The 21,567-nt window shown below is 40.0% G+C and overlaps 1 protein-coding gene across 1 annotated transcript; it reads right to left on the bottom strand.

Annotated features, from left to right (window-relative positions):
- Positions 1 to 3,569: 3,569 nt before the first annotated feature.
- shisa4 (shisa family member 4) lies at positions 3,570 to 19,051 on the bottom strand. The gene is made up of 5 exons (XM_026935611.3): positions 18,681 to 19,051; positions 8,124 to 8,301; positions 7,529 to 7,665; positions 5,866 to 6,057; positions 3,570 to 5,068 (listed from the first exon to the last, which is right to left on the bottom strand). Exons 1-5 carry the CDS (start codon positions 18,736 to 18,738, stop codon positions 5,043 to 5,045), a joined length of 591 nt encoding a protein of 196 aa, XP_026791412.1. The 5' UTR covers positions 18,739 to 19,051; the 3' UTR covers positions 3,570 to 5,042.
- Between the last annotated feature and the right edge of the window lie 2,516 nt (positions 19,052 to 21,567).

The following is a 21,567-nucleotide window of genomic DNA, read 5'->3' as shown; positions in this document are numbered from 1 at the left end:
CAGTCAAATAAGATCTGAGCCAGGAGAGGGCTGTTCCCTTAATGCCTACAACATTTTCTTGTCTATCGATGAGAATAGCATGATCAATGGTATCAAAAGCTGCACTAAGGTCAAGCAGCACAAGCAAGGAGACACAACCCTGATTAGAGGCCAGTAGTAGGTCATTTACCACTTTAACCAGTGCTGTCTCTGTGCTATGATGAGGCCTAAATCCTGAATGATACATTTCATGAATGTCATTCCTATGTAGGTATGAGCATAACTGTTGTGCTACAACCTTTTCTAGGACCTTGGGGATAAAGGAGAGGTTTGATATTGGCCTAGTTAGACAGCTGATAGGGGTCCAGGTCAGGTTTTTTAATCAGGGGTTTGATAACTGCTAGTTTAAAAGATTTAGGTACATAGCCAGTGCTAAGGGAAGAATTGATTATCTTTAGAAGAGGTTTGATTGTTTCTGGAATAATATGTTTGAAGAAACATATAGGTAAGGGATCTGGTATACAGGTTGGTGATTTTGATGAGGAAATTAGTGAAATTAGTTTGGTCTCTCTAAGAGGAGTAAAACATTCTTATCCTTGATCTGATATCATTATACTAGTATCTACAGGGTTAGTTATAAAACTGTCTGGTTTTAAATTAATAGTCTGAATTTTGTCTGAATAGTCTGATATTTTACCACTTTTACCACCAATTTTACCACTGAAAAAATTAATTAACTCATCACTGCTATATAATGATTGTTTGCATGTTTCTATTGTGGTCTTATTCCTAGTCAATTTTGCTACAGTATTAAATAAGAATCTAGGATTACTTTTGTTATCTTCAATTAGGGTGGAGAGCTACATTGAACTAGCAGTGCTAAGGGCTTTTCTATAGCTCAAAAGGCTCTCTTTCCATGCTATTTGAAATACTACCAATTTAGTTTTATGCCATTTACGTTCTAGTTTTCGAGTGGTCTGTTTTAAGGTGCGTGTGATATCGTTATACCAAGGTGCTATTTTTCTCTCTCTAATTATTATTAATTATAAATTAATTATAAATTAATAATTGTTATTGGAACTACCTTATCTAGCATTTAGCTTAGTAGTTTTTCTGCTGCAGAAACTGGCAATCTTGATTGTGTGACAGGCATCATGGATTCACAGAAATACCAAGCCATTTTGAGGAGCAATGTTATGCCTTCTGTAGTGAACCTGAACCTTGGTGATAATTGGATTCTCCAGCAAGACAATGATCCCAAGCACACTTTGAGCTACACATGCTACTTCTGAGATGCCAGTGATCCTGACCCCTTCTGCTCCTCCTCACTGCCTGACCGATCCTGATGCCCTACTTCTGGTTGGAGTTCTCATCGGTTGAGATCGCTCGCTGCTGCTGGGGGTGGCCCCATATGGATTGCCTGAAGAACTGTTTGGATTGCTGGGGATGGCGCCACCTGGGGGCTGTGGAGATGGCTTGGGGATCACATATGGGGAGCTGTACTGTAATGGCTTGGGACTGCGATTGCTGTAGTGGCTTTGGGGCTGCAGTTGCCACGAGCAGCTTTGTACTCAGGACTCCATCAGTGGACAGTGAATAGATTTTAACCAGCCGGACTTCTTGCAAAAACTGTGATGAATTTATTGGTTGCACAATTGCACTATTTGTCCATATAGTACACAATAATAGAAGGGATTTATTTATAATCGCACTATCCGTTGCACCCAGATGAGGATGGGTTCCCTTTTGAGCCTGGTTCCTCTCAAGGTTTCTTCCTCATATCATCTCGGGGAGTTTTTCCTTGCCACCGTCGCCACTGGCTTGCTCATTAGGGATAAATTCGCAGTGATAAATTCAAATATTTACAATATATTTTTGTGAATCCATTTATTTCTGTAAAGCTGCTTTGTGACAATGTCCATTGTTAAAAGCGCTATACAAATAAAATTGAATTGAATTGAACTTTCAAGTCAACCAAAGCTTGGTTAAGGTATCAGTCCTGGAATGTTCTGGAGTGTCCTTCTCAGTCTCCAGATTTAAATCCCATTGAAAATCTTTAGTGGATTTAAAGAAAGCAGTTGCAGCAGGTAAGCCATCAAACTTCAATGAGCTGGAAGCTTTTATACAAGAAGAATGGGCAAAGATTCCATGAGAGCGGTGTCAAAAGCTTGTCAGGACTTACCAAAATCACTTATTAGAGGTTATCAAGGCAAAAAGATGCTCCGCCAAGTACTGAGGTTGGGGGTTGAATAATAGAGAACATCGACATTTGTCAAGGGAACTAGATGTTTTTCATTTAAACTCAAAATTATGTCAAGTTATCAAAATTGCTTGAATATATCAATAAATATACTTTATTTGTTTACTGAGACTTGTATGTTTTCGTTATTGTATATTATTGTCAATTCTATGCACATCTCCATAATACTTTTTAAGGTGAGGAGAGTTGAATATTTGACAGCAACTGTAAACGTATATATGTATTGGTGTGTATGTGTATATATAAGTGTCATTGTGTTATATATAAAAAACACAATGACTGTGTTTTATGTGTATATATATGTGTGTGTGTGAGACTGATCAGCCATAACATTAAAACCACTGACAGGTGACGTGAATAATATCGATTATCTCAATGGTACCTGTCAATCAGCAAGTGAACAGTAAGTTCTCAAAGCTGATGTGTTGGAAGCAGGAAAAATGGGCAAGCGTAAGGATCTGGGTAACTTTGACAATGGCCAAATTGTGATGGCTAGACGACTGGGTCAGAGCATCTCTCACAATGGCAGGTCTTGCGGGGTGTGCAGTGGTTATTATGGTATGCGGTGGTTATTACCTACCAAAAGTGCATACTTTGCATCGCACTGCATACTACTTTTTATAGTTTTGTGAGCGCTTGCAAAATATTAGTAAATTTAATCTAGTAAAGTAAAATATACAATTTGGGTTTTAGCCACATATTTACATAAATTCATTTTGTACAGAACTTAAAGCATTTAAGTAATTCTAATAATTTGCCATTTGTTTTTGTCATATTTACTGAACCACTGACTCATATTTTTCTGTGAATCAGATAAAGTGTGTAATTCTGAAGCTATGATTTTTTGGGCTTTCTTTGCCTCCCTTCTCATCCTATTCACTGCAAGGGATCAGTATGCTCATGTGTCTTCTTTCTGGGAAACTTCAATTGTTCCAATTTTTTTATTATGGCCATAATGGGTTTATTGATAGTTTCATTGCTTACATATTTTTATATCTATCACAGACTTGTGCAGATGAATGCCATCTATTTGGAAATTTCTTTGTCTTTTCCCATGCTGATACAGGACAAAGGGACATTGTGCAGCAGCATATTTATACTCGAGGAAAACAGAAATAAAAAATAAAGGTTCAAAACATTAAAAAGAATGTAAAGTAGGTTCTGAAGTTAGTTTGATGTTAAGATGTAAATGATTCGCTTTCGTAAAATATATTAATTCTTTGCTTACATGAAATCTTGCTAGAAATATGCCTGTGCAGTTTGTATCATTATTATATTGCAGGCTATACAAAATAATAGAGAATAATAGAATAATGATAAAAGGGAGAAGTAAAAGACCAAATATTTTATTGTAAAAATTCAGTTATGCAATACTTACATGTCAGTATTTCATGAGAACTCTCATCAGAATTTATAACCTCAGTAAAGTTGTGCATCATTCCAGGAGTGAAATGGTTATTCTTCTGTCATTACTGTCATTACATATTTGTGTCCTTCAAAATGTACACTATCAAATGTTCACAAAAATTTGAAGCTTCTGTGGTGATGTTATTGACTAGTCCTTTTAACAAAAATCACCTCATTATGTTTTAATTCATTAATTCTGTAAGAACTAATGAATTGCACAAATGTCCTGATTTGTTATTATTAACTTCTTTTCGCCAGACTGCTGTGAGGTTGTTTATGTTGCAGAGGAGATGCCAGTGTCAGTGCACTCTGAGACAACCTGCACTACCCTATTCTAATCAGTTTTTGTCAGATTCATCTATAATCAATATATTGTACAGTTAGCAACAATTTAATTAATGGACCACTGGTTAGTTTGAAACCATGTTGACAGAGGCTTTAAAGTAAAAGAAACTTAAACAATGCACAATGACAATGCACAATGTTTTTACCCACACTGTACCACAGATGTTTAATTCAAGGGGTACTGCAAATGAGTTCATGTTGGTTTAGCATAACAAGTTTTAGAAATATTTTCACAAAAATTCCTGATTCTTGCTACCAACTTCTTTTCAGTCCATAACAAACAATTCACCACCAATTTGCCTTTTTTTGTCTCATTTAGTGTAATAAACATTTAAAAAAAAGTAAAGCCTGTTTAATCTTAGTATTTATCAAAATTACAGTTAAAGTAAACTGAAAGAACAGATATACTACTGTCAAAGTCTGAAGAGAACACCATTAAAACCAAAAGCTATTAGGACTACTTTTATGTATTGTAGACTATACACCAGTAAGTATGTTTAATATAGTAATACATTTACCCTGTTAAGTTAAATTTGAACTCCAAGAGCAAAATGGGCATATTAGGTTCCTTGTCATGAACTGTAGGTGCAGGAAAAGGCTGCATGTAATTTACACCTCATTATTATTAAATTATAAACTAACAATTATTAAGTAAAACACAAAGCTGGAAACCAAAACCAGTAACCTTGTCTGTTAATTCTTTTGCTAACTCCTAGACATTTTTTGAATGGTAATGTACCAACGTTATTATAACTAGACAATTAAGTTAACTGAGGATAGGTGAATCCTAAATAAGTTGAGTGTTTTAGGGGGAAACCTGTTTCGCCAGTCAGTAACATGAAACATCTCTACACTTCACACTACCAATAACAGGCAAAACCAGGCCATTCATGCTTCACTCCAGAGATTATTTAAAAATAAATATAATAAATATGACTTTATAAAGTGTTGCAGATTATTCTGAGGATTCCTCAAGAGCAGGGCCCCATGCCACAAACTCATTTTATGCTCCACTTCCTGGAGGATCTCTCAGTGGCCTGGGTTCTGGGTGCTATGAAGCAGAATATGGTGGAGGCGCTGAAATATACGAACACAAAAGATGAGTTAGGCAAAGTTTGTTCATACTTACACAACACCAATTAAATGCACAGGTTTCTTAAATGAATAAAGAATAAAGATGACGGATTCTGCCAACTTTGTAGGCCACTATGAAAACAAATTAATTAAACATATTGGAAAAATATGCAAAATACAATAACAAATAGCAATTTCCAATTTGCAACTTCTACAGTTCCTCAGCTACATGACTCAAGTTCATTGGTTTCATCCAGATGCCCTGTGGACTGTGATGGCAAGCATTCTATTTAATTATGTCTTTCACAAATCAGTAACTACTGATTACAACTGACAAAAGCTACCTAATAATATTTTATTAGATTTTGTCTTGGGTTTGCTACATTACAGAAAGATCAGAAAAGTTTACTGGACATGATATCAGAATCTTCTATGAATCCGGGACACAATGCTTGTGTGAGTAATATGGGTTTCTTTAAGCAGAATTTTATTATGATGCCCATAGGATTATCTTTCAATAATGATGCAAAACATTCAAAGTTAATATTTTTGAAATTAATTATATGGAGCAGTGGCTGTATAAATAAAAACATATTACTTTTGTGAATTTTGGGCCAGTTTGTATCTAGCTGTGGTTTTATTTTGGAGCTCAGTAAGGCAGTATTTAGGTCAGGGTACTGGGGCAAAAACAATGTATAGTGTGCCTCCTATTCTTATGTTTATTTACATCTATTTAGAATACATTATCTGTTCATTCTAAATGATGTATTCATATTCAGTTTTCACTTTTTGTCTCTTACCTTCTTGACTGGGCCCTGGACTGGCAGGAAGACATGGGGGGTATGGCACCTGAGGGAAGCTGGGACACTGCTGAGGCATACCAGGATACTGAGGTGCCACTGCATATCCAGAGTACTCAAAATTTCCAATAGGTTTACCATAAGCATCGTACATAGGCCCCACAGGGTAGCTGGCCATAGGAATCTGCTGGGCTGAAATTAAAGTGCATGTTCATGTAACTGATACTCTCATTTTCAACAGACCAAGAATGTGGCTCTGTTAATGTGGATGCAATTATATAAACCATCATTTTTAACATTATCACAACTTTCTAAGAATTAGCTGAGGATGCTGAAAAAGTAACTGAAACAGACAACATACACTGATCAGCCATAACATTAAAACTGACAGGGGACGTGAATAACATTTGTCTCATTACAGTGGAACTTGTCAAGGGGTGGGATATATTAGGCAGCAAGTGAACAGTCAGTTCTTGAAGTTGATGTGTTGGAAGCAGGAAAAATGGGCAAGCATAAGGATCTCAGCCACTTTGACAAGGGCCAACTTGTGATGGCTAGATGACAGTCAGAGCATCTCGAAAACAGCAGGTCCTGTTGGGGTGTTCCTTAGTATGCAGTGGTTAGTACCTACCAAAAGTGGTCCAAAGAAGGACAACCAGTGAACCAGCGATGGGTTCATGGGCGCCCAAGGCACACTGATGTGCGTGGGGAGCGAGGGCTAGCCCATCTGGTCCGATCCCACAGAAAAGCTACTGTAGAACAAATTGCTGAAAAAGCTAATGCTGGCTATGAGAGAAAGGTGTCAGAACACATAATGCATTGCAGCTTGCTGTGTATGGGGCTGCGTAGCCATAGACAGGGCAGAGTGCCCATGCTGACCCGTGTCCACTGCCGAAAGCTTGTACAATTGGCACATGAGCCTCAGAACCATGGAGCAGTGAAAGAAGGTGGCCTGGTCTGACGAATAACGTTCTCTTTTACATCATGTGGATAGCCAAGTGCATATGCGTCGCTTACCTGAGGAAGACATGCCACCATGATGCACTATGTGAAGAAGGCAAGCCGGCTCAGGCAGTGTGATGCTCTAGGCAATGTTCTGCTGGGAAACTTTGGGTCCTGGCGTTCATGCGGATGTTACTTTGACATATACCACCTACCTAAACAATGTTGCAGACCAAGTACACCCCTTCGTGACAATGGTATTCTCTAATGGCAGTGGCCTCTTTCAGCAGGATAATGCACCCTGCCACACTGTAAAAATTGTTCAGGAATGGTCTGAGGAACATGACAAAGAATTCAAGGTGTTAACTTTGTCATTGGATCTCAATCCAATCGAGCATCTGTGGCATATGCTGGATAAACAAGTCCGATCCAGTGAGGGCCCACTTCGCAACTTACAGGACCTAAAAAATCTGCTGCTAATGTCTTGGTGCCAGATACCACAGCACACCTTCAGAAGTCTTGTGACAGCACAAGGGGGACCTACAAAATATTAGGCAGGTGGTTTTAATGTTATGGCTGATTGGTGTACAATATGCGTAAAGACTATGTATAGGGTGCTTTCACACGTTCTTTCACCAACTGTGTGTGGTGCTCCAAATATCCTCTGCACTGGAAAGAATGTAACTTTTGGTATAAGGAGTATGTAGTTAAATGTACTTACAATCATAAGATGTCCTGCCATGTTGCCTGTGCCGCTGATACAGGTAGCAGCATGAGCACATAAAGCAACAGACCATGGTGGCAATGGCGGCCACAAAGAGTAGGATGGACGAAGCAATACCTGCTATAGTGGAGGGACTAAGGAACAGAACACTGATCAGACAGTTATAGTACACTTTCACTTATTAGGGAGAATATAAAAAGAATTCCTGCATAACTCACTCACACTGCATGAAATCACCATAACAGTTCATCTCTATAACTTACTTGTATGCAATTAAGCCTTTATGTGTGAGTGGGACATTAAATGCACTTGCTGCTGCTTGGTCAAGAGGAGAGCAGAGGGCTGGGGGAAGAGTCTGCCAAGCAATCTACTCCAAAGTACAGTGCCAATATAACCACAAAATGTGATAAATATAAGTTAAATCAGAAACAAATAAATTTGGGATTACAGTACAAAAAAGTACTTTGTGAACCAAGGTTTCTCTTTTTGTCATAAAAAGTTACTGTCCTATAAAATGATTTATGTATGTTAACTCTGGCTTGGGAAATACTATTAGTGAGGTTGTACACACACATATACATACACACTGTACCTAAGATGAAAGAGCATGCAGCGTTTCTGTCCACTTTCTGTGATCATCTTGATCCTATCAAGACAGCAGTAACGATGGTGGCAGTTTCCACAGCAGAAGGTGATGAGTGGGCAGTCGAAGCCATTGTGCCAGGTCCCATTTTTGTCCACATACCACAGGCAGTCCTCATTGGCATTGGCTGAACAAAGCAAAATACTGTAGCTATTTAAGAGCAAAAATGCAAAAGTCTGAAAAAACTGCCAACACATACATATACATCTTTATAGACTAGTCTGTGTAATGCTGATTTCTCTAGGTAATTTTTATTTGCACAGGGTGATTTCTTGATTGCTCATAGCCTGAAATCCAAAACCAAACCCTAACCCTATAAATCTTAACTAAATATTCTTTTAACACAGACATTATAGACGTAATGATATTATAAGACGCTCCTCGTGGCTAATTTTTATATTTCTTACAATATTTTAATATCACCTATAAGTTTATAAAGCAGTTATTTATCTGTTATCTCCAGTTTTGCTACCATCCTCTTCTCTGTGATTGTTTCCAATGAGCTAGTGTCAGTCATGTGATGGAGTTGGCTCCTGAAACACAAGACAAAGTCCTCCACCAATCCTCTGTACTCTGTTTCATCTACACTGTGAATGCACCCCACAATGGAGGAGTCATCAGAAAATCTCTGCAGGTGACATGTGCTGGTGTTGTACTGGAACCCCGATGTGTATAGATTGAAAAGGCGATACGGCCATTCCCTGAAGGGCTCCAGTGTTGCTTACCAATGTTTCAGACACATCGTTTCCGAGCCTCACAAACCGTTGGCCTGTTGGCCAGCTTACTATACATACATCCATGTTAATTGCCCTATGTTTGTTCCCCAGTCAAACAGTCAGGATGGTATTAAAATCACTGGAGAAGTTGACGAACCTCACTGTTGCTCCATGTTTGTCCAGGTGTGTATGGCTCTGTGTAGCATGTAAATCAGAGCATGATACACACCTAAATGTTGGTTTACATCCATTTTATCTAGCCTAAGAAATTCACAGTCACCATTATGGTTATTGTTTACATCCCACTGGCAGCTGACACAGAAGTGGCATGTGATGTCATACACTCGGCTACTGCTAGACTCCAAACTCGGCATCTGAACTCTTTCATTGTTACTTCCGGGGAATTTAATCATGCGTCACTCTCTACTACATTATCACAGTTCCACCAGTTTGTCAAATGTGTTACCAGAGAGAACAGAACACTGGATCTCCTGTATGCAAGTGTGAAGGGTGCATACACTTCATCTGCTCTGCTCCCAGTGGGAAGGTCTGACCGCAACCTGGCTATACTGACACCCACATACCAACCAGTTGTCCCTAGGCAGTCTGTGACAAAGAAGAGCATAAGAAGATGGTCACAAGAGGCAGAGAAGGCTATGCAGATCTGGTTTGAGACCACAAACTGGGAAGTGTTATGTGAACCAGGACTGCATAGTGGACTACATTTCTGCACAGACACTTCAGTTCCAGTCAGGAGGGTGCGATGTTTTCCTAATGACAAATGACAAACCCTGGATCACCAAGGAACTGAAGGAGCTACTGAATAAAAAGAAGCAGGCTTTCAGGCAGAAGGACAAGGAACAGATGAGGAGGGTGCACAAAGGTGAACAAATAAGCCTACAGAAATAAGCTGGAGTGCAGGCTACAGCAAAACAACACAAAGGAAATGTGGGCTGGCATGAAGCAAATCACTGGTTTCAAAGCAAAACAACAACCTGTGGGGGCAGTCTGGAAAGAAATAACAAGATGACTTTGTTCTTTAATAGGTTCAGCACGATGCCCCCCATCTTCTCCACCCTCTCACCACCACTCTTCCTCCACTCCCCCAAGATCAAACATCTTTTCCCACCTTGTCATCTAAACCAATTCTCCCCTGCTCATCTCACAACCGTTTATCCCACTCATCCCACAGCCTTCTTCACCGCTCACACCTCTACCTTACCCAATTACCTCCCTTCAACCAACAGCTATTCTCAAGGGAATCACAACTACCAACCGCCAGCTATCTGTCACTACTGGCCAGGTGAAGAGACAGCTGGAGAAGCTGAAACTTGGGAAAGCTGCAGAGCCTGATGGAGTCCCAGGGTACTGAAGGTTTGCGCCAACCAGCTGTGTGGGTTCCTCCAACACCTCTTCAACCTGAGCCTTCAACAGGAGAAGGCGCCAGAACTGTGGAAAACATCCTGCCTGTTCCGAAGAAGACAACTCCCTCCTCCCTGAACAATTATAGATCAGTAGCCCTCACATCACTAGTGCTGTTCCATCACAGACCTCAGGTCAGCTCTTTTCTGGACCCCCTGCAGTTCCAACCAAGACATGGACAATGCAGTTATATAGGTACTACAAAAGGCTGTGGGATTATTTTCTATTTTTTCCATGATTGTGTTAACAGATACATAATATATTCATCTAAGAGCAATTCAATTTAATGTGATTTCTGTAAGTGTCTTTGTTCACTCATGATCACTCATGATGTAGACGTTTCTGTTCCTTGGATCATGATGTTTTGTCCTGGCTCATGTTTTTTGGGCATTATTTATATGGTCTAGAACATGTCCTCTTGCTCATGCACATCAGTATAAAAGCCGGCTGTGTCCAACTTTTGTTTAGACTATAGAACACACTGGCTGTCTCCATGCATTCAATAAGCCACCTCTTTTATTATAACCTGGCTCTTGATCTCCTGATTCTTTAGTCATCTTACTTATGATGAAACTGCAGTATTTTTATGGTCATCCAGAAAGATTTACAATGATTTTGATGACCAAGATGGGACAGTGATGTTCTCCGCCCTTGCACTGTGACAACCCAGATGACAGACATCATCATTACCTATCTGACCTGATCCGGTGATCCTGTTCCTGTGGTCATGAAAACATATGCCAGTATGGGTGAGTGAGTCATCCTGTCAAAGAACGTGCTAGATGACAATCAATTTGATGATAAGAGTTCAATTGACAGTCGAAGTTTCTCGGTACCAAATATGTTAGCACTGTTTTATACAGTATGGCAATGAGTAATCAGGTAGTATATTTTTTTTTATAAAATTTTTTTTATAAAAAGCTTAACTGCCGATAAAATATACAGTCTTCAGATTTGTTATCCTATGATGATGATTCAGATGACCCTGGCATAAATCCTGCAGCCATTGGGTATCCCCAATGGTGAGTAAAGATGTAAAGTCGAAAAAGGATGAGGAGACAAAAGTAACTATAAAATATCAGCCACTGAGCAAGTCCTGAGGCCTGAGCAAGTAGATTGCATAGCAAAAGATTTTAAACATCTCAGAGAAATGAGCATGGGTCCATTCCTGACTCCGATGACATGTAAAATTCAGTTGTACAACTTGCAACTTATTTTCATATGCTCTCAGATATTTCTGCCTACCGAATTGGCGAAGTTGAATACTTATGATAACTGTGAAGATAAGCATTCACTTACTTTGGCTAGAGCGATACAGAAATGTACTGATGGCCTTCAAGAAATTGGTGGCTGTTTTGTAGACAGTGCTGCGTGCTGGCACAAAGTTGTTGATTGTCAACAGGGCAGAAATGAGTCATCAATGGAATACACCCAGCATTATGCTCAGGTGTTTATGCTATATGGAGGACATCATATGAGTTCCGTCTGTGATGTTCTTTGAAGACGTGTTTCCGTTAGCCAATGGGCTGTTGGTTTAAAAGCTGACTCATGCAAGGTGTTGCTGATTTTGAAGCCTGACTTGCTGAAAGTCTCACAGCATATGAGAGAGATTCGAATCTGAAAGTGCATGGGTCTGCTTTGTTGCAAACAACTGCTAATGTGGTAAACACTCAATCCATTCAGTGGGATTAGTGCTGGTACTGTCACAAGCAGGGGCATTGGGAGCATGTATGCCGTAAGAAGAAGGCTGACTCAAGAAAGCTGAGAGGGAAATGTGCTCCGACTTACAGGGTTTCCCAGCCTTGACATCTTGCCAGAGGTGGCAGGGCAAATAATTCAGCTGGTACAACACACCTTCCAACACTCAGATGGTTTACCTCCACCTCCCCCTCCTCCTGCTGCACATTCTTTTTAGATATGTCTGCTGTGAGAGCCTATTCGCAGCCAATTATGCATGAGCAGGATACCAGATTGTATGTGATAATCAGTGTGAATGATCATGAATGCAGTTTTCTGTCTGACACTAATGCACAAGTATCAATAATTCCAATAGAGATGGCTAGAATGTTTGGTCTTTGTCTAATTAGAACTAGAATTTCATTTCCAGTGTGACTGGGGAAAATTCTAACACTTACAGAACTGAACATAATTGTTTGTGTTTTGGTCCTGAGTGTTATCTCTCTTATGGCAAGATGGATTAACAGCCTTCATATTTTAGGCATCAGTGTTATTTCACATGTCAAGGTAAACGGGATGTGTTGGTGGTGGTTGATAAGTTTTCACATTGGGATGAAGCCCATCCAACCAAAATGGGGACAACCATGCACATGGCAAAATCACTAATTAAGGATTTTTTCCCTCGCTGGGGGATTACTGAATGCCTTCATTCAGACCGCCTAACTCACTTTTCTGCCCAAGTCATGCAGGAAGTTATTAGAATGTTAAATGTTCAATGGAAGCTTCACTGCCCATATACCATAGACCTCAGACTTCTCGACATGTTGAGCGTCAAAATCAGACTTTGAAGCAGCGATTGTCAAAGTTACCCCAGAATGGGATGTCGTGGGTGGGTCAACCGATGGCCCTACCGGGGACAAGCGATCTAAGACAAGCAGATGGACATCTTACCTCTAATGCGCTAATGAAGTATTGTGAAGAGCTCTCTGAAGTTGTTAACTCTGTGCAACAGCATGTCCAGGAGACATGGACCTCACCTCCAAAGGAGGGACATGCTATTGTGCCAGGACAGTGGGTAATGATCAAAAAAATCACACTGCTGGTCCGTTGGAGGAGAAATGGAAAGGCACTTTCCAAGTTCTCCTAGTAACTGATTCAGCAGGGTGGTGTCAGGGACATAAGACTTGGATACATGCCTCACACTGTCAAATGGTACTACCACCTAAACAGGGACAGTCTGGGTCGCTCTGAGAGGAGAGCTTTGAGAGGATCTGATGGAGTTTAGGGCACAGGGGTTAACCTTGAATTGGAGATTCCCTTTCCCCAACATGCGATTAGAGCACCGTACTCCTCTCAGTGGAGTACCAATTTAGGCAGGGAAAGACAGTAACCATTTACATTGGTAATTTACACAGTTAAACAGTTAAACCTAAAACATCTGTTTAGTCCACATATGTGCCTACTTTAAAAAAATTTTGGATAGATTAAAAAAAAACTTTTTGAAGTTTTGGAAAAGGGAAAAGAAAAACCTAGTTTGCTCCTGTGTCTAGTACAAGGTACTGCTGTCTTTTGTGTGTGTGAGTTTTTTGCAGGAAAACCAAGTGAGGCATATTTGGAGTTGGTGCAGGTGCTATGAGAGAATCAAGAGTCTACTACTGGATCCATCGGGTTTCCACTTGCTACTAATTGGCCCCACAACACGCCTCAACACTGTCTGCCGCCTGTGTGTACTGTGCTGAAGCAAGATCTATCCGTCCTTGCCATCATCACAACATGATTACAAGATAGTCACAGTCACTGGTTTCACATTATATAACAACACATATGCGGCCTCTGGGTTATTTGATTAGATGTATCAAGAAGCCTAGTTCTCCTACAGTGTGGGGAGCTATCACATGCGCAGTCAGTGCTATAACCACTCATTCATTGCCTGAGGTCAAAATCCTATAACTAGGGACATATCAGTTAAGTTCTCAAATTATGGTTAGGTTTTTCTAAGGAAACTTCAGCAAGACATGGGCTATTTTTGGTTACTATTCAGGTACTGGGTTTACAGGTTCTGATAATCTCAGTAAGGGGCGGGAAATTCTCAAAATATATGATTGGGAGATTGAGATTTGGGAAACTTCCACTCAGATTTATTCTTTTTGATGATATTAAGGTGTCATCGCTCAACCAGTTCTGCATCAGCTGATACAGGAAACACTTTCCAGGCTTTGTTTATGTTAACCCAGAACCCAGGCTTTGAGGTCTGCATTCCTCAACCAATGAGTGTGTCCATGACCCATGTAGCTTTGCTACAACCAGCAGTTAATTCAGTTAATGTCACAAAGTTACATGAGCAGTTACAACTCAATGTTGCTCTCCAGGTTTATCATCCTGTAATCAGACATACCTCCCTCCTCACAGTGTTACTGATATTATCACTTTGTCTTGACTTCCATGGTTTGTAGAAAATCACTCATGCAGATCACCCATTTAACACCATCCAACCTCTCCTGCTGAGAGAGAAGATGAGAAGAATGCAGGTGGACACATCCATGATCTCATAGGTCACTGACTACCTGTCAGACACACCCCAGTTTATGTGGCTGGGACCCTGCCTGTCTGAGCGGCTGCTGAGCAGCACTGGAGAATCACATGGAAGCATGCTCTCCCCCTACCTCTTCACCCTGAACACCACAGACTTTCAGTACAGGTTGGATCTCCGACACCTTCAGAAATTTTCTGATGACTGTGGTGCTCAGGTGGGATGGACAGGAAGGAGAGTACCTTGACCAGGTCAACAAATTCACAGAGTGTTGCAGGAAGAACCATCTGCTCCTCAATGTGGCTAAGACCATGAGGATGGTGGTGGACTGCAAGAGAAAGAGGACCACAACCAACCCCATTATTATCATGGGTCAGGATGTTGAGCTGGTTGACACCTACAGATACCTTGGTGTCCATCTCGACAACAAGCTGAACTGGAAGGTCAACTCAGAGGCTGTGTACAGAAAGGGATCAGCAGACTCTACTTTCTGAGGATGCTCAGGTCCTTTACTGTTTGCAGCAAGATGTTAGAGATCTTCTACCAGTCTGGGATAGCCAGTCCAGTCTTCTTAACAGCAGTATGCTGCATTTTTTGCTGGAGATGCAAAAAAATCAACAAACTGATCAAGAAGGCTGGCTCGGTCTTGGGCTGCTCTCTGGACAGTTTGGAGGTGGTGGTGGAAAAGAGGACACTCAATAAACTCACAGCTATTCTGGATAATAAACAGCATCGCTTCTCTACTGGTTAAACAGCAGGGCTCCTTTAGTAGAACGCTCATTCAGCTGCGGTGTAGAAAGGAGCAGTACAGGAGGTCATTTGTACCAACAGCTCATCACTATGCTGGGCCACTATTTTGCAGTGAGCCAGGCTTAGGATAAGCTCATTGGACAGTTGAACTTACCACCATCCACTATTCATATCTACATGCACTGCCACTTTACTTCTATTCATTTTTCTTTCCTTTTTTCATATTCAATCTATACAATACTGTACTATATATACCCTGTTCATTTTATCACTGTTTACAATGTTTACTCTGCACTGCCACTTTAATTCCACTCAAGTCTGCTGTTTATATCTACAATGTTTACACCCCACTTCACTACCATATTGCACTATTACACTGTATTACACTGTATTCTTTGTGTGTATATATATATATATATATATATATATATACACACATATGCATATATATGTGTGTGTGCATATGTATATATATATATATATATATATATATATATATATATATATATATATATATATATATATACATATGCACACACACATATATATGCATATGTGTATATATATATATTCATTCTTATTTCTTTTCATCTATCTATCTATCTATCTATCTATCTGTACCCACTAGGCAAATTTTAAGGGGTCCTTAAACCATTTGTGGTCATCACATTTTCCACACCGAAGTTGATGTACTCCTTAATACAGTCCCTCAATGTCATCCCCTTTCAGCTAACAAAGCATATCCCAGTCAGTCTCCTCAAGTCCATCCTGCAGAGCCTCTTCAGCCTCCTTTGTCCATTTTGTCACTGCTAACATGTTAACAAGAATTAACATGTCTGTATGTGGCGATGAGATGCACCAAACTGTGATCAGATCTGCAAAGGGGTGGCAGAGTAGCCACCCTTGTATGCCTTCTTGACATAACATGGCGCTATACAAATAAAATTGAATTTAATTTTACTGTGAAAAAAGAACATTAAATATACAAAAGATAAAATTTAAAAAAAACTACCGTAGCTGGCAGCTGCTCAAGGTGGTGAGGTTTGTTCTTATAGCATATTTACCAAAAATTGAAAAACTTGTAGGGGAACATGTTCTGCTTGGTGCTTCCCACACTCGCTATTGCTGTGGATGGCCCTGCATGGATGGCCCTGGACTAAATTGATCATTAAATGTTTGAAATTTTCTATTTGCCTTACTGTACTATTTTCTTAAAAACAGTAAGAAAATACCAGTAGTGGTAATTCAGTCACTGTTTCCTTTCTGCCAGTACTTACCAGTTTGACCAGCTCTGTCTATGTTTTGGGAGCTCATAGCTGGTCAGCCCAAGCTGGATTTTTCAGCAGGGACTTTAAGCATTGGAGGCATTTTGTTTAACATGAAGCAGTAAAGTAAAACTATTAAGAAACAAGCCTTCCAGACAACTCTGGAAAGTTCGTGCAGTCAGCAATGTTTCTGTAGCGTGGTCATACATCTTTGAGTTGAGATCACGATTTTGGAGTAGGAATGAACACAGACACCCACATATAATGAACATCAGGCATAAGAGAAACTGCATGATTGAAGCTACAGTCCCCTCCAAAAGAATTGGAACAGCAAGGCCAATTCTATTGTTTTTGCTATACACTGAAGACATTTGGCTTTATGATCAAAAGATGAATATGAGACTATATATTAGAATTTCAGCTTTCATTTCCTGAGCTTTACATGTAGATGTGTTAAGCAACTTAGAACATTGCACCATTGGTGGTAGACCACCCGATTTTTATGTGATTTTTTTTTTAACTCACCCATTTTTCAAGTGATCAAAAATATTGGAACACATGACTGACAGGGGCAGTGGTGGCTCAAAGGATAAGGCTCTGGGTTACTGATCAGAAGATGGGGTTCAAGCCCCAGCACCACCAAGCTTGGGTCCTTGACCAAGGCCCTTAACCCTCTCTGCTCCAGGTGTGCTGTATCATGGCTGACCCCAGCTTCCTAACAAACTAAGATATGCGAAGAAAAGAATTTCACTGTGCTATAATGTGTATGGGACAAAATAAAAAAACCTTCTTTTTTGTTGTTCAGGTGTGCTGTTAGATTGTTTGTTTAAATAATTAATCTCTGAATACCTACTCTTGATTTGAGCCCTGGGTTTCGCCTGTGACGATACTGTTGTATACATAGTACAACAATTTGGAATGTCCTGAAAAAGAAAGAAACTGCTGCTGTACTAACAATCAGACATCAAACAGGCTGGCCAAGGTAAAACAACAGTGGTTGATGACAGAAACATTGTGAGAGCTGTCAGTGACATCGCCAAAAACCTACATGGCAGAGTGAAGTTATCACAATCCACAGTTTGAAGCAGACTTTGAGAGCAGAAATATAGAGGCCAAAAGATGCAAACCACTCAGCAGTAAGAATCAGAAGGCCAGACTGGAATTCACAAAGAAATACACAGATGAGCCACAAAAGTTCTGGAACCAAGATTAACCTCTACCAAAGTGATGGAAATGATCCAGAACATACAAACTCATCAGTCAAATATGGTAGAGGTAGTGTCATGGCTTGGGCTTGCAAGGCTGCATGGGCTCACTAATCTTTATTGATGATGTAAGTCATGATGGTAGCAGCAGAACAAATTCAGAAGTCTACATAAACATTCTTTCTGCCAATTTACAGAGAAATGCATCTAATCTAATTGGGAGGAACTTCATCATGCAGCAAGACAATGACCCAAAACACACTGCCAACACAAAAAGGGGGGGAAAAAGATGTTTTTAGGGCTTGATGCAGTTATTGCAAGCAAGCGATATGTAACCAAATATTAAGTGTTATTTACTTTAATACTATCTGTTACAATATTTTTGCTAACCTAAAAATTCGGTGGTCTGAAATTCTGCTCTATCGTCTCATATTCATCTTTTGATCGCAAATCCAAATATTTTCAGTGTACAGCAAAAAAAAAAAAAGAAAAAGAAAAAAAGAATTGGCCTTGCAATGCAAATCGAACTAGTACAGGATGAGTGATTAAAAAATTGCTTGTTCCCTGGAAATGATAAACTATACAATCAAAATAAGAATAGCTACAAAACACATTTTTTGACATTTGTTTATGTATTTGTGTCCACAATCCCTTGTGCAAAAATCTCTAAAAACACCAGTTTTGAGTTAATGGGCAACGTGAACTTCACCTTCCGTTGCAGCAGCTCTAAGTTATGTGACAACCAACCCCATTCTCCCCTAAAAAAAAGATCCGTATGTATAAACAGTCTATATCCCAGTTTACCGCGTATCACAGAAACACTGCCGTATCGGTAATGTTTTAAGCATGCTCGGGTGTAATCGAAGCTAATATTGGCTATTGCCATCACGTTGCACATATGTGCCATTCCCATCGGGGCCTGTGGAGAAACACCGCCTTACCCTGCCAAGCAGATAAAACCATATAGAGTAGCGGGACCAGCACAGCTGATAGCGGCATCTCAGTTCCAGTTAATCACTCCGGTCAGGTAAGATGTATAAGGGAAGAGTTACATTTGCTTCGGCTGAAATAATTATTTAAATATTAATGGCCCGGCAGCCGGAGTATGTTGCGCAAGCAAGCACTTCCTCTGTGCTCCAGTTTATGTGAAGCTCAGTGCCAGTTCAACACATCCTCAATTAAAGGCGCACGATCGTTTACCAGCAACATGCAGCAATACGCTTGCGTCAGTCGTACCGTAGTACAGTACATTTAAAAAGAAAACGTGTGTCAATAACAAGGAGCACGAACAATAACGGTGCCACCAAGCCAACTCTTCCGAGGATATTAGGTTTCATGGGATATTTTCTAAACCACCACTTCCTACAGGGCAGGATTCAGGGGAGTACCAGGATGGAATACGTCCTGTGCCCCTCTAACTCTCGCGTCCTTTTTTATTAATCAACTTTCATTTAATATAGTACGTTAGCCTGTAGACGGGGCCGTTTCTGAACCTTAGTTGTACAGTTACAACTTACTCAAGGGGCCCCCTTGAAACAATGAAAAGAATTAATAAATTAATTACTCAAATTAATACAATTCATTATCTTGAATCAGGAAAAACACTTTAATAAACAATAAAATATTGTAAAACAAATTTATTAAGATGTTGGTCTGATTAACATTCTATAATGAATTTCTTACAGCAATAACAACAGACAGGGTATAGAACATTTTCAATTTTCAAATTTAATAACCAATATTTTCTCAAATTCAGTATGAAAAGATTGAATAAGTAATAAATGAATAAAATCTAATAAAGTAATATTAGTTGAATTAGTCTATATTCAAGATATTTTTACTTGATATCATTTTTTGCCATGTACATAAGGAATATAAGGATGTAAATTATATTAAACAAACAAACAAATAAATATTTACACTGAAGATGCCCCAAAAGATTTCCTTAGAGCGCCTGAAAAATGACAACTACACCATTAGGCTACTTAGCATGGTGAAAGGTGAATTTCTTCATTGGTTGTGACTTTCTAAGTTGCTTTAGTTCTGAAAAGTGACTGATGAATCGACCACCTGAGCAGTGGTTTGTAATAAGAATTAAACAGTTTGGTCAGTGGGTCCCTGGCCTTATGCAGTTATTGCAAGCAAGTGATATGGAAATATTAAATGTTATTTACTTTAATTTACTTTAAGACTATTTCTTCCTATATATTTGCTCACCTAAAAATTGGGTGGTCTGCCACCAAAGGTGCTATGTTCTAAGTTTAACACTTCTAGATGTAAGTATCAGCAAGTGAAAGCTGAAATTCTGATCTATCGTCTCATATTCATCTTTGCTCCTTTAGACTCGTTTTACATCAGTATGTATTGTGAAACCCAACGGGAAATTCCATGCGACTTGCACATGGGATCAATTCCCAAATGGGATTTCCTGATTCTCTGGACCAAGCCAAACACTTGGACATGTCATTCATGTCTGTGTCACTGAGGTTGTGGTAGTTAGGGGGTGTCCAAAATTTACCATTATTGTCTATGGGGCCAGAATAATGCCATTTACTGGACATTTCTGGCGAAAATTACAAAACGTGGCATGGCCGTGCTGTGACACCCACGTTTTATTCCCCATTCATTCTCTATGGGCTGAAAACATGCGTTTTTTGCCACATGAGCGAAAAGTGCACATGGGAATGCTGAGGAAAGTAATAGCACACCTGTCCCAGTGGGGTTGCACATTTTGAGGTATGTTTTGTGATGCTGATGCAAATGGTGTGGGACTAGTTACGAACCGAAAAAGTGTCCATAAGACGAAGAAGAAGAAGAAGAAGAAGAAGAAGAAGACGTATGGGCAATTATAATAGTGATGCTTGCTTTGCATATGAAGGAACACTAATAATAATTAAAGCTGCAAGCAGCATTTTTGGGGGCCAAGCAACCAGACTCTGTGAGGTATTTATCTGTGAGGTATCTATCTGTGAGGTATCAAAGGTATTTATGTTTTTTCTCATCAGTCTGGGCCTTTTTTCCCCACTTACACTGATCAGTCATAACATGAAAACCACCTGCCTAATATTATGTAGCTCAGACCCATCAAGGTATGGACTCCACAAGTCCTCTGAAGGAGTGGGGTGGTATCTGGCACCAAGACAAGTCCTGTAAGTTGCAAAGTGGGGCCTCAATGAATTGGACTCGTTTGTCCAGCACATCCCACAAATGCTCGATCGGATTGAGATATGGAGAATTTGGAGGCCAAGACAACACCTTGAACTCTTTGTCATGTTTCTCAAACCATTCCTGAACAATTTTTTCAGTGTGGCAAGAAGCATTATCCTGCTGAAAGAGGCCACTGCCATTAGGGAATACCGAAGGGGTGTAGTTGGTCTGCAACAATGTTTAGGTAGGTGGTATGTGTCAAAGTAACTTCCACATGCATGCCAAGACTCAAGGCTTCCCAGCAGAACATTGCCCAGTGCATCACACTGACTTTGCCAGCTTGCCTTCTTCCTATAGTGGTACCATCTTTTCCCCAGGTAAGTGATGCACATGCACCCGGCCAGCCACGTGATTTTAAAGAAAACGTGATTTGTCAGACCAGGCCACCTTCTTTCACTGCTCCAATTGTTCAGTTCTGATGCTCAAGTGTCCATTGTAGGCACTTTTGGCAGTGGACAGGGGTCAGCATGGGCAGTCTGAACGGTGGGCAGTTACGCAGCTCCATACACAGCAAGCTGCAATGCACTTGTGTTCCGACACCTTGTGTTCCGACACCTTTCTATCATGGCTAGCATTAACTTTTTCAGGAATTAGTGATACAGTAGCTCTTCTGCGGGATCA

The sequence above is a fragment of the Pangasianodon hypophthalmus genome, chromosome 20, assembly GCF_027358585.1.
Source record: "Pangasianodon hypophthalmus isolate fPanHyp1 chromosome 20, fPanHyp1.pri, whole genome shotgun sequence".
Taxonomy (NCBI): domain Eukaryota; kingdom Metazoa; phylum Chordata; class Actinopteri; order Siluriformes; family Pangasiidae; genus Pangasianodon; species Pangasianodon hypophthalmus.
Note: the sequence above shows the minus strand (reverse complement) of the source record. Positions and strands in the feature narration are given on the sequence as shown.

Coding starts and splice junctions, on each gene's coding strand:
- shisa4 (XM_026935611.3), bottom strand. CDS start 18,738: ATGCCGCTATCAGCTGTGCTGGTCCCGCTACTCTATATGGTTTTATCT. Junction 6,058..7,528: donor TGGCAGGACATCTTATGATT/GTAAGTACATTT, acceptor CTTTAATTTCAG/CCCAGCAGATTCCTATGGCC. Junction 5,069..5,865: donor TCCAGGGCCCAGTCAAGAAG/GTAAGAGACAAA, acceptor CGTATATTTCAG/CGCCTCCACCATATTCTGCT.